The 13549-nt window shown below is 46.9% G+C and overlaps 1 protein-coding gene across 1 annotated transcript in view; it reads right to left on the bottom strand.

Annotated features, from left to right (window-relative positions):
- Nucleotides 1–13549, bottom strand: part of dmd (dystrophin) — a 1392820-nt gene that overhangs the window by 304864 nt on the left and 1074407 nt on the right. Inside the window, exon 64 of the mRNA XM_034174291.1 lies at nucleotides 11557–11825. Coding sequence (XP_034030182.1) covers nucleotides 11557–11825 — 269 coding nt within the window. The remainder of the gene's footprint in view (nucleotides 1–11556; nucleotides 11826–13549) is intronic.

Raw genomic sequence — 13549 nt, 5'->3', positions numbered from 1 at the left:
CCCTGAGACCCATGTCCAGCATGTACGTCAGGTCCTACAGCGGTTGTTGGAGAATCGGCTGTTTGTGAAGGGCGAGAAGTGCGAGTTCCACCGCACTTCTTTGTCCTTCTTGGGGTTCATAATCTCCTCCAACTCCGTCGCCCCTGATCCGGCCAAGGTTGTGGCGGTGAGAGATTGGCCCCAACCGATAAGCCGTAGGAAACTACAGCAGTTCCTCGGCTTTGCAAATTTCTATAGGAGGTTCATCAAAGGTTACAGTCAGGTAGTTAGCCCCCTGACTGCCCTGACCTCCACCAAAGTCCCCTTCACCTGGTCGGATCGGTGCAAAGCCGCGTTCCAGGAGTTGAAACGCCGGTTCTCGACTGCACCAGTTCTGGTGCAGCCTGATCCTGATCGCCAGTACGTAGTTGAAGTGGACGCCTCTGACTCAGGGATAGGAGCCGTGCTGTCCCAGAGCGTGGAGGCTGATAAGGTTCTCCATCCTTGTGCCTTTTTTTCCCGCAGGTTGACCCCAGCTGAACGGAACTATGACGTCGGCAATCGGGAACTCCTCGCGGTGAAGGAGGCTCTTGAAGAGTGGAGACACCTGCTGGAGGGGGCGTCGTTGCCCTTCACGGTTTTCACGGACCATCGGAACCTGGAGTACATCCGGACGGCCAAGCGGCTGAACCCCAGGCAAGCCCGCTGGTCTCTGTTCTTCGGGTGCTTTGACTTCCAGATCACGTACCGCCCCGGGACCAAGAACCAAAAACCAGATGCATTGTCCCGGGTGCATGAAGAAGAAGCCAAAGCGGAGTTGTCGAACCCCACCGAGACCATCATCCCCGAGTCCACTGTCGTGGCCACCCTCACCTGGGACGTGGAGAAGACCGTCCGGGAGGCCCTGACAAGAAGCCCGGACCCGGGGACCGGCCCCAAGAACAGACTCTACGTCCCACCAGAGGCAAGAGCTGCCGTCTTGGACTTCTGTCATGGGTCCAAGCTGTCCTGTCATCCCGGAGTACGCAGGACCGTGGCAGTAGTCCAGCAGCGCTTCTGGTGGGCGTCCCTGGAAACCGACGTCTGGGACTACGTCCAGGCCTGTACCATCTGCGCCAGGGGTAAGGCGGACCACCGGAGGACGACGGGACTCCTCCATCCCCTGTCAGTGCCTCATCGCCCCTGGTCTCACATCAGCCTGGACTTCGTCACGGGCCTCCCGCCGTCCCAGGGCAACACCGTGATTCTCACGATAGTGGACCGGTTCTCCAAGGCGGCCCACTTCGTGGCCCTCCCGAAGCTCCCGACGGCCCAGGAGACAGCAGACCTCCTGGTCCACCACGTCATGCGGCTGCATGGGATACCGTCGGACGTCGTCTCGGATCGGGGCCCCCAGTTCTCTTCACAGGTGTGGAAGAGTTTCTGTAAGGAGCTGGGGGCCACCGTAAGTCTCTCGTCCGGGTACCACCCCCAGACCAACGGCCAGGCAGAGCGGGCTAATCAGGAGTTAGAGCAAGCCCTCCGATGTGTCACCTCCGCGCATCCGGCGGCCTGGAGTCACCATCTGGCCTGGATCGAGTATGCCCACAACAGCCAAGTTTCGTCTGCTACCGGCCTCTTGAGGAATGTTTGGGGTACCAGCCCCTGTTGTTCCCGTTGGTGGAGGGAGAGGTCGGTGTGCCCTCGGTCCAGGCCCACCTCAGGAGGTGCCGCCGGGTGTGGCGGGCCGCCCGCTGTGCATTGGTCAAGGCCCGGACGAGGGCTAAGGCCCATGCGGACCGCCGGCGTTCCCAGGCCCCCACATACCAGCCTGGGCAGGAGGTGTGGCTTTCGACCAAGGACATCCCTCTGTCTGTCGCCTCCCCTAAATTGAAAGACAGATTCATCGGACCATTTGAGATCCTCAAGATCATCAACCCGGCCGCAGTGAAGCTTCGACTCCCGGCTTCACTGCGGATTCACCCCGTCTTTCACGTTTCCCGTCTCAAGCCACACCACACCTCGCCCCTCTGTACTCCGGGACCACCGCCGCCTCCTGCCCGGCTCATCGACGGGGAGCCTGCTTGGACAGTGCGCAGGCTCCTGGATGTCCGTCGTAAGGGCCGGGGTTTCCAATATCTGGTGGACTGGGAGGGGTATGGACCTGAGGAACGCTCCTGGGTGAAGAGGAGCTTCATCCTGGACCCGGCCCTCCTGGCCGATTTCTACGCAAGACATCCGGACAAGCCTGGTCGGACGCCAGGAGGCGCCCGTTGAGGGGGGGGTCCTGTTGTGTGGGCCGCTGAAGAGGAGGCACTGCTGGCCCACCACCACCAGAGCGCCAGACCTAGAAGAAGTGACAGCTGTCATTCATCCCCTGCCCCAGCTGTCACTCGTTCATCATCATCACCACCATAAAAGCCGGACTGCAACTCCACCTCCTCGCCGAGAAATCGACTACCATTCCTGAGGTAATCCTTCTCTGCAGTATTTGGATTAATCCACGTTTTGATCTCTGTTTGCAGCCGTTTATTCCTGTGGGACAGTTTTGTCGGAGTGGCGTGTTGTGGGAACCGCGACGTCTTCGCCTCCCAGTCCCTCCAGATAAGTGACTGACAGGAGCTGCTTGAGTGTATGATTGGAGGTGGAGGTGCTCCCTCCCATCAGTGTTGGACTGTGTATTACTGAGTGTGCGGACTCACACTCACACATCCTGTTTTTGCTTTCTGCCAGCAGTGCCAGGGTCGACAGCCGGGAACAGAGGCCACCTGGGGACTCGGGAGCTCCGGTGTCCTTCAGACCGTTGGTGGTGGAAGCCGTGTGGAGTACGGCTTCTCTCTCGTCGGGGGGGTCTCCTATCTTCGAGCCTGCCACACGTCACCTGGTGCTAATTGACTGTGCATATTTTTTGTGTCTTTTCGTTGTGTAGCGTCACAACATTAAATTGTTACCTTTGGTTTAGTCATTGTCCGTTCATTTGCGCCCCCTGTTGTGGGTCCGTGCTATGACACCTACACAACAATAACAGCTCAAAAGTTGTCAATGACCTGGTTAAAACCTTGGACAATAAACAGCGCTGTTCAGCACTGTTTATTGATTTGTTCAAAGCTTTTGACACAGTGGACTATAAAATACTTCTTTAAAGCGTTGCCTCCATTGGACTATCAGAACAAGAAGTGGGGTGGTTCAACAGTTACCTGTCAGGGAGAACAGTGTGTACAGGCAAATGGCCTCACTTCTGCCTCCCTAAATATTTTAAAAGGTGTGCCCCAAGGCTCAATCCTTGGGCCTCTTCTTTTTGTCACTTATACAAACAACCTCTGCAATAATATAAAAAAATGAAAATTATAATTACTATGCTGATGACACTGTTCTTTATTGTTCTGGGTTCACATTAGGTCAAGCAATTTCAAATTTACAGTCTGCTTTTAACATTTTGCAACACAATCTGGCAGGCTCGGACTGATAATCTGTGATTTTTGGCATTTGCCCAGTGGGCTGCTGCACGTTTAGACGTGCATGGGCCAGCCGTCCCATATTTATAGAGATTATGGAAATATACAGTGTTCTCGAACCGCGTGCTGCTGTCAACACGAGGAAAGTCCGTGATCAGTGAAGCTACAGCATTTAATCGGTGCAGCTGCAGAACCACTTCCTGAATTTGTGTCAAAATAAAAGTTCTGCAGTGTTTCATACACGGCGCAGTCTTATTCTAGGTTTCAGTTTTGTTTCCGTTTGATCACACAACGGAGACTTACATCAAGCACAATGATTGACATGACCAACAACCAATGACAATTGGAGAAGCATACCGGGTGGCCAATCAGATTGCATTGCCGCTCCCGCCCCTGTGAATGGACTGGGCTTCTCACCGCTCTTCTACTGATACAAGGTTGGAATCGTTTCTTTTATCTTAATTAACTGTGCTTTACTTTTGTTAATCTTTAAATGCAACAGCTACGGACTTCAGCTCCTTAATTTGCTGCTGTGTGAATCCTAGCAGTGGTTACACATTACCCCCCCCCCCCCCTCTCTCACACACACACTTTGGAGACACAAAAACTTTTTTTCCGCTTGTGTGCTGCTTTTGCTTCCGTTTTGTCAGACCCGGTGCCAGAAAAAAAAAATATTAAGGGGGCGATGAGTTTATCATCACCCCCCCCCCAAAAAAAGTGCACACCGGAGGAGACGCGCGCTCCTGTAAAGCTCGTGTATTTACGCTGCACCGTTGTAAGAGACTGACTAAGAGTGAAGAGTGATGACAGTATTTTTTTTAATTATTATTTGAACGTATAGACGCTCGATCAAGTGATCTCCTGCATACCACACAGAGCCGGTGTTCTGTCGAGATGAGATGCGCCAACTTTCAACACTCTGAACTGTGACATACCTTCGCATTGTCCAATAGGAACGACGCGTCGGGTCAAAACACGGGTGACAGGACTGCTCATTTATAGAGCAGTTTTCTGAAGAAAAATCATTGGAAATGTTTTTTTGTTGTTGTTAACTCAAAATTTCTGATTACTGTTAAAAAAAAGTTTAGAACACTTGTAATTAAAATAGGTAAATAAATCAATAAATGGTTCTTTAGAAACCTTTCATCTGTATTAAAACCACCTGTTATTTCAGATAAGATCATTTATTGTTTAACATAAGGAACCTCAGACATTTATTTTTAGACAAATAAAATAACATGGAAACTTGTATATTTTTTGAAGTCTGGTATATCTTATTTCAACCAGAAAAATAAACACTAAATAAATACAAATGTTTATTATAAATGCAAAAGGAAATAATTTAACAATGACTGCAGTGTGATTGTTAAGTAGGATTTCTGTGACATAAACCTCATGATGTTTTATATATATATATATATATATATATATATATATATATATATATAGATATAGATATAGATATATATCTATATATAGATATATATATATAGTCATTTAAACTTGTAATTTCGTCAAAATATGTAATTGCCTTTAATGTTATCAGGACGCCCCCTCGTGGCGCCGGGAACGCGTTTTGTACTATGATCATGGTGAAATGACAGTGAAAGTGTGTGTTTAGGTGTGTGTTCATGGTGTTTAGGTGTATAGTATATGTTCATTGGGGGTTCGGTATGGACAGGTGGGTGTGCGTGTTTGGGGGTGGATTCGTCGGGCCAATAGCGGGCTGGTCCAGAGGAAAAATGCCAGGGCCGAAATTTGTTCCCAGTCCGACCCTGCAATCTGATTCCTTTAAAATTGGTTTTAAACTCTAAAAAACTAAAGCCATGACCTTCACTCTTGGAAAATCAACAAAAAACAATGTCCCAACTATTTGTACACTCTCTGGTATTGAAACTGAAGAAGTGTCACATTACAAATATATGGGCATCACCATTGACCAATCACTGTCTTATGTTCTCCACTCAGATTGCAATAGCCAATCACAGATTAGCCTTTCTGTCCATCATTTACCTGTATTTTGGCATGCTTGGCACCAGAAAGTTATGTTGGATCCAAAAGGATCCAAAAAGGCTAGGACCAAAAGTTATATTGGATCGGTTCCCACTGACCAATAGAGTTAGAGCTTACATGGGTGGTGTGACATTCAGATCATCGTCCAATATAACTTTTCTTCATCCAGTATTTCTCTATGTTGGACTCCTTACCATCCATTATTTGTATATTGCATTGCATGTCCAAGAGTTGGTTAAAAAACTGAAACTGAAATTAGTTTTTTTTTTAGAATTGAGTCCTGTTTGTCTTTTGAAGCAAGAAAGCAACTTGTAAATGCAACATTCTTGTCTGTCTTGGACTATGGTGATATTTTATACATGCATTTGACCTCCCAGTGTCTTCATGCCTTGACTGCTGTGTTTCATGGAGCCTTGAGATTTATTACGAACTTAAAATCTCTCACTCATCACTGTTTGCTGTACTCTCGGGCTGGTTGGTTCTCCCTCTCCATTCGGCATTGGATTCACGGGCATCTTTTTATTTATAAGACAGTACTTGGACTTCTTCCTCCTTCTTTGAACACTTACATTCTCCCGAGGCCTGCAGGGACGTATCACAGGATCTGTTTTTATTGATTGTTCCTAAAGCCCGCACTGTCTTTGGAAAAAGGCTTTTAATTTTGCAGCACCTTCTGCATGGAATGAGCTTCAGAATGAATTACAGTTGAAGGAGCTGGTCTCATTTTATTTGCTTAAAGGTTTTTTAAGGACCTTGCAGAAAGGCAGTCTGCCTGTCATTGTTTTTAAATTGATTTAGGACCCAGGATTTTTATGATGACATTGTTTGACTATGCTGAGTGACAAATTTATTTGTCACTCAACATTGTATTTATTTGTAACCGTGTTGCTGCCACTTGCCAGGCCACTCTTGTAAAAGAGATTTTTGATCTCAATGAGTTTTTATCCTGGTTAAATAAAGGTTTGATGATGATGATGGTACACCTGTTGCTACAACTATTTGCACACACCAGCGGCTGAAAGACAGAGTGTATGCTGTGCGAGCCAATCAAACCCTCTCGCAGCAGGTGTCGGCCAAATTCCAGCTGACACACATGAACATTTAACACTGCTCGGTTGGCACTTAGAAAATGTGTGGCCATTTGCGCTATTAACATGACCACAATCAGCAGATGATCACCTTCGAGCTGGATGTGAAATTTGTATAAGTGCCCCCAACAGTGTGGCTTTGCAAACAGACACAATGACATGCTGGTCATACTGACGGTGGCCCCCAGTTCCTTGCAGAAACTCCTCCAGACCTGGGAGGAGAACTGAGGACCACGATCCGAGACAATGTCCGACGGAATCCCATGCAGATGCACGACATGGTGGACCAGGAAGTCTGCAGTCTCCTGGGCCGTCAGGAGCTTCGGGAGGGCCACGAAGTGGGCCGCCTTGGAGAAACGGTCCACTATTGTGAGGATGGAAGTCATGCCCTGGGACAGCGGGAGGCCCGTGACAAAGTCCAGGCCAATGTGAGACCAGGGGCGATGAGGCACGGGCAGAGGCTGGAGGAGGCCTTGGGCCTTGTGGTGGTCAGCTTTGCCCCTGGCACAGGTGGTGCAGGCCTGGACATACTCCCGGACGTCGGCTTCCATAGACGCCCACCAGAAGCGCTGCCGGACCACTGCCACGGTCCTTCGCACCCCTGGATGACAGGAGAGCTTGGAACCATGACAGAAGTCAAGGACCGCAGCCCTGGCCTCTGGTGGGACGTACAATTTGTCCTTCGGACCTGTCCACGTCCCAACTAAGGGTGGCCATGACAGTGGACTCGGGGATGATGGTTTCAGGGGGGTCTGACTGCTCGGTCCTGACTTCCTCTTCATGCACCCGGGACAGGGCGTCAGATCGTTGGTTTTTTGTCCGGGGGCAGTAGGTGATCTGGAAGTCAAAATGCCCGAAGAACAGCGACCAGCGGGCTTGCATGGGGTTCAGACGCCTGGCGGTCCGAATGTACTCCAGGTTCCAATGGTCCGTGAAAACCGTAAATGGTACTGATGCTCCCTCCAACAGGTGTCTCCACTCCTCAAGCGCCTCCTTCACCGCAAGAAGTTCCCTATTGCCGACGTCATAGTTCCGTTCAACTGGGGTCAACCTGCGGGAAAAGTAGGCACATGGATGGAGAACCTTGTCGGACTCCCCGCTCTGGGATAGCATGGCTCCTATCCCTGAGTCAGAGGCATCCACTTCAACTACGAACTGGCGATTGGGATCGGGCTGCACCAGAACCGGTGCAGTCGAGAACCGGCGTTTCAACTCCCTAAACGCGGCTTCGCACCGATCCGACCAGGTGAAGGGGACTTTTGGAGAGGTCAGGGCTGTCAGGGGGCTAACTACCTGACTGTAGCCCCTGATGAACCTCCGGTAGAAATTTGCAAAACTGAGGAACTGTTGTAGTTTCCTACGGTTTGTTGGTTGGGGCCAATCTCTCACCGCCGCAACCTTGGCCGGATCAGGGGCGACGGAGTTGGAGGAGATTATGAACCCCAGGAAGGACAAAGAAGTGCGGTGGAACTCGCACTTCTCGCCCTTCACAAACAGCCGGTTCTCCAACAACCGCTGTAGGACCTGACGTACATGCTTGACATGGGTCTCAGGATCCGGAGAAAAGATGAGTATATCGTCTAGATATACGAAGACAAACCGATGCAGGAAGTCCCGCAAGACGTCATTAACCAACGCTTGGAACGTCGCGGGCGCATTGGTGAGGCTGAACGGCATGACCAGGTACTCAAAGTGACCTAACGGGGTGTGAAATGCCGTCTTCCACTCGTCTCCCACTCGTGAACGGACAATGGATAAGCCAAAAAGTAACAATTTAATGTTGTGAATCGCACAACGAAGTACAGACAATACCAATATGGTGGAATGTCAATTATACACAAGGTGACGTGTGGGCAGGCTCGAAGATAGAAGACGTCTGGCGAGAGAAGAGCCGGATCCCACACAGCTTCCACCATCAACGGATCTGAAGAACACCGGAGCCGCCAAGCCCTGCGCCCCAGGTGGCCACTGTCTTCAGCAGTCAGACCCGGTACTGCTGGCAGAGAACAGAAACAGTACTGATGAGTGTGAGTTCGCACACTCAGTAATCCCACAGTCAGTGTTCAGTTAGGAGGGAGAACCTCCACCTCCGATAACACACTCAAACAGCTCCTGAGACAACCACTTATCTGGGTGGGTTGTACTCCATGCATATGTAGAAATAAATTGGATACAAATCTGATATCTTTCAATGCTACTGTGGTCTAAACACACAGATCAGAATGCCCTCCTCATTCAGACTTATAGGGATTCCGAGTGTGCACTTCCATGTGAAAGCTGGAAGCAGTGATCATTGCTGAGCCCACCCAAAGCCCTCTGATCCTTCTATATCTGAAAATGTTAAATTTTTTCTGGAACTTTGCTTTGAAAATAAAGCAAATAGCATTTTTGTTGCTCTGTCAGTCATTAGATTTTGTTTGGTGTCTCCTTTATTTTGAGACACTTTATATTTCACCTAAGACGAAAATTTCAGACCCCTCCATGATTTCTAAGTGGCAGAACTTGCAAAATCGCAGGGTGTTCAAATACTTATTTTCCTCACTGTATTTAAAACTGCTTGTGATGAAGTCAGTGCCTCACCAGCCATCAACCTCACCACACGTCACTGGTTGTTGCCCATATACATGTTGCAGTTGTTGTAAAAGATGCTGAGGAAAAGCTATCTCGAGCATGGTTAGCCTGAGATGGTCATATCGGACCACGTCAAATGTCTTTGTGAAGTCAGTGAAACAGAAAAAAATTGTCTGATTCATTTCTCTTGCTTTTTCCAGAATGGGCCAAAAGTTTGTGATCTTGTCATGCATGTAACTCTTCTTTGCCTGTATTTACCTTGTTCTCTCCTTCAAGTTTGATTTACTTTCAGTCCCATTCAGTTTATTTGTACGGTGCCAAATCACAACATAAATTGCCCCAGGGCTCTTCACAAGGGTAAGGTCTAACCTTACCCAGCCCTTAAAGCAAGCATACTGGCAACAGTGGTCAAGAAAATTCACTCAGACATTTTTTAATTGTAGGACGAAACCTTAAGCAGACTAGACTCAGAGGAGTGACTAACTGCTTTAGCCATACTATCAATAACAAAAAATTACCAAAAAAGTACAGCAAAGAATTATTAAACTTGCATTCTTTCCAAGTTTGCTCACAACAGGATCTTGCTAGCAAGCAAGACCAATGCACAACAGTCATATACAGGGTGCCCCCGCCAAAAGGTTCCACAAAATCATTTGACTCTAATTCTACAATGGCTCATCTGAATTCTGTTTTTGTTTTTGTTGTTGTTGTTGTTGTTGTTCCAGCCATCAAGATATATGTGGGGAATTTCTTCTGATGTAGTTTTGAGACTGATCCAATGAGGATGCCACTTACAATTGAGCAAAAAGGGAAACTGGTGGAATTCTGCTTTGAGACCAAACCCAACGACAATATCAATGTCATTTTTCAGTTAGAAAAGCTCCAGAGAGAAAGACCTCATGGAGGACTGTAAAGAAGTTTCAAACTGATAGAACTGTTCACAATGTTAGCAAATGGAGATCTGGCCAAACCAGAGGAGCACATATTGAGGATGTTGTGAATGCCAAAAAGCTTACCAACTGAGGTGAAATTAGAAATATAGATATGATTCAAGATGACGTATGACAGATATCAGTAGCCAAAAGTGCAGAGATTTTCTATGGCTACATTTTTGTGGCACTTTTTTGGGACACCCTGTATTTACTGCACTGGATCAGGGCTCCTTTTTTGGGGGAGGGGAATGGAAACAATTGTGTTCATTCTTCTGGCTATATCCCAATCTTTCAGACCTCCTCACAGAGATTACAGAGATCATACTGCTTAATCAGTGTCACCTTCTCACTATACCTAAGCAGTTCAGATGTTATGTCATCTGGGCGTGATGCTATTCCTTTATATAATTTTAAGGTAGCGCACCTATTCTCATTCTTCAGGGGTGGCAGTTCCTGTTCTTGAACATCTTATTGTGTGTGTATTGTGTACTCATCTTCATTATATAGTTCCTCACAATATTCTTTCCATCCTTGACAAACCTTCTCAGGTTCAACAAGTTTCTTCCCATTTCCGTCTTCGATGGCTATAGTGCCAGACTGAAATGTCTTGGTAATGGTCTTCGTTGCATAGTGAATACAATTCTTCTTGCGCATCCCTTTGTAGCTTCTTCTGCACTTTAATTCTGAGCTTTCTGTACTCGACTGAGAATTTAGTTTTTGCTTTTTGCTTTTTTAAAATCAATTCAGCTGCAGAGGTGGTGGCCAGCAAGTGCTTAATTGCACTTGTTTCCAGTGCAGAAGGTTCCCAACTCAAGGTCAAACTGCCCATTATCCATATGTCAGGAAGTGTATCCAGCACAAAACTTGTGCCAAATCAAAGTAAAAACAAGGGGAAAACCAAAGAGATTAATTTTTTATTAATTTGGCACTGCACTGTAGATCAAGTTCTTTCGAGTAGTGTGATTCCTGCTTAACGTCTCATTTAGAGTAAACTCTTAACTGCTGCCACAGTTCATTTGGCGTGTGGTTCCTTTGTTTTTACCAGCTCTCTGAATCGATTGGCCACTTTAACTTTGTATTGCTGCTTGACTACTTCATTTTTAGCTCCACTAAATCTCGTAGCATTGCTTTGTTGACTTGCTTCTTTTTAATCTCATCTGCATTACCAGTATCACTAAGTTGTGATCAGAATCACAATCTGCACTGAAGCACATGCAGCAGTGGATCAAGGACCCTGTAATAGCCAATAAGTCTTCACAAGTAACAGATAATAGGCCTGCCTGTGTTTATTGTATGTTATGGTCACTGCACATTGTAAAAGATGCCAATATGGCCCAAAGCAGGAGGTTCATTGGGCCTCGTCTTTACCTATCAGCAGCCAAAATTTCAGCCCTGAACCTGTAAAAGTTTTAATGAAGTTACCAAAAGAAATTCTGAGAACGCATTGGCCCTATTAATCCTATACTTGCCTTGTTCTAATGACAGGAAATACTGATGATGAAAAATGTTAAACTCATTCTGAGTATCAGTTGCACTGACCTTGACTCTGTCAATGTGCTCAGGGAGTGAGCTGACTAGTGGGTCTCCCACGGGTTCCCACGCCTCCTTAACCATCTCCGCCTGCCTCAGTTGTCCATCCAGCAGGTCCTCCACCTCTTGGAGTTCCATCAGTCGATCTAGCGCCAGCGCCAGCCTCCTCTGCCAGTCAGTTGAGTCAGCATTGAGCCGATCCCACCTGCCAATCACGTTGTCTGCTTCCTTACGCAGGACTCGGGCGACATTCTGGGCTCGCTCCTCCGGACTGATATCTGTGGGAATGACAAGACTAATTATTTGGTGAAAACTGAAGTAGCAAATACAATGTTAATTTATTCATGATGATACGAAGTGCTTATGCCTCTCCAAAAATAACACAGTATTGTATCAACATATCACAGAGAAACATACTTCACATTATGTGTGCATCTCCATCCATGTAACAAAGGATTAGTAGGAGCTGCACACTGTGTGCAGCATGGCACAGATTTTCTGTGCACAAAATAAAAAAATACTATACATGCAACTGATCAGCATCTGTGCTGTGCCAAGTTGGAAAGTGCACACAGAAGTTTCAGACACACTCGTAGGGTGACCATATTTTGATTACCAAAAACCAGGACACTCGGCCCGGCAATGAGATACTCAGAGATGCTCAAAGATGAAAAACAATCAAAACCAGGACATTGTCATCACTTTCCTAAAAAAAAAAAAAACAAAAAACAAAAAAAAAAACAAGGACAACCAGGACAGGACATGTCCTGGGAAAACAGGACGTTTGGTCACCCTAGCATATGAGCCACCTCGCCTTTTACAGTGGCTGCATTTGCTGCCAAAATTATTTATCTCATGCACAGAAATGAATTAAACTGTGGAAGTGAATATGTCATGTGGAGGCAAAAAGATTCTAGTGTAATACTTTTTTTTTGGTCCCTCTGACGGCCCAAGAACATTCCCTGGACACCTTCATGTACACACCTTGACACTTGGTTTCTTGAAAGGTTTGTAGCTTTAGTTAGTTTGTGTTTTTTAGACATTCTTTCAGATGGCCTTGGGTTTCAACAATGGGAAACTGCATGTCCACCTTACACAAATTCTTTGGCCACAGGTGAGTTGTGTCATATTTAGATTTTTGTCTGCCCCTGTTTTCTTCGTTTCCAATGTGTATGCATGTGTGTGAGAATGCCCGCACCCCTCGATGTGCCTCTTTGTTTGTAATAGAATCTATGTAACCCCACACAATGTGTGTTATGATGTAATATGGAAAATACAGCACCGGTTGTATCACAGAAGCTTTGAAGATGCTTGATCTGCAGCGCTTCAGTCTCACTGCACCAAGATGGATGTTCATAATGCAGATACTGTGCAGATGTTGCAACAGGACTTGTATTTCTGTACAATCTTTGCAAAATACCCATTTGTATTACATTATTGTGTAGTAAGTAGTTGCTTTTAGCCTTGCATTCATTTGCATACAAAAATAAAAGCTATGACGGGTGACTGAGAACTATTGAGCCTAACCCAGAAAAAATACAGCATAGTTCCCCATCTTTTGCATTCTGAGAAACCAACATTTCTCAGGGCCCCTTCACACATAACACGATTGAAGCCGACTGGTGCACACAAATTGCATGCCATTCGTGAAAAATTGGACCCGCTTCAAATGCCTCGTACAGCTGTCGCCACAACCATCCGTGTACAGTAGCAGCTGAAAGACAGCGAGTGCCGTGCGAGTGCCCATTTGACCCCCTCTTGGCAAGTGTCAGCCAAATTCCAGGTGCCACAGACAAACATCCAAGACCTCTCGCTGGACACTGAGAAAAAGTGGGGCTATTTGTGCTCCCAACACGAGAGCAGAGTGCAGACCACATTTGAGCTGTATGTGAAAATTGTGCCCCACGAGTGTACTGTAAACAGGCAACACATATATCAAGCAAGTGTTCCCCCCCAACACATGTGGCGTGCCTGTGTGTCGTCCCCTCCTCAACACATGTGA

This window comes from Thalassophryne amazonica, chromosome 1 (assembly GCF_902500255.1).
Source record: "Thalassophryne amazonica chromosome 1, fThaAma1.1, whole genome shotgun sequence".
Lineage (NCBI taxonomy): Eukaryota > Metazoa > Chordata > Actinopteri > Batrachoidiformes > Batrachoididae > Thalassophryne > Thalassophryne amazonica.
The sequence above is the reverse complement of the archived record's forward strand: the minus strand, read 5'-3'. Positions and strand labels throughout refer to the sequence as shown.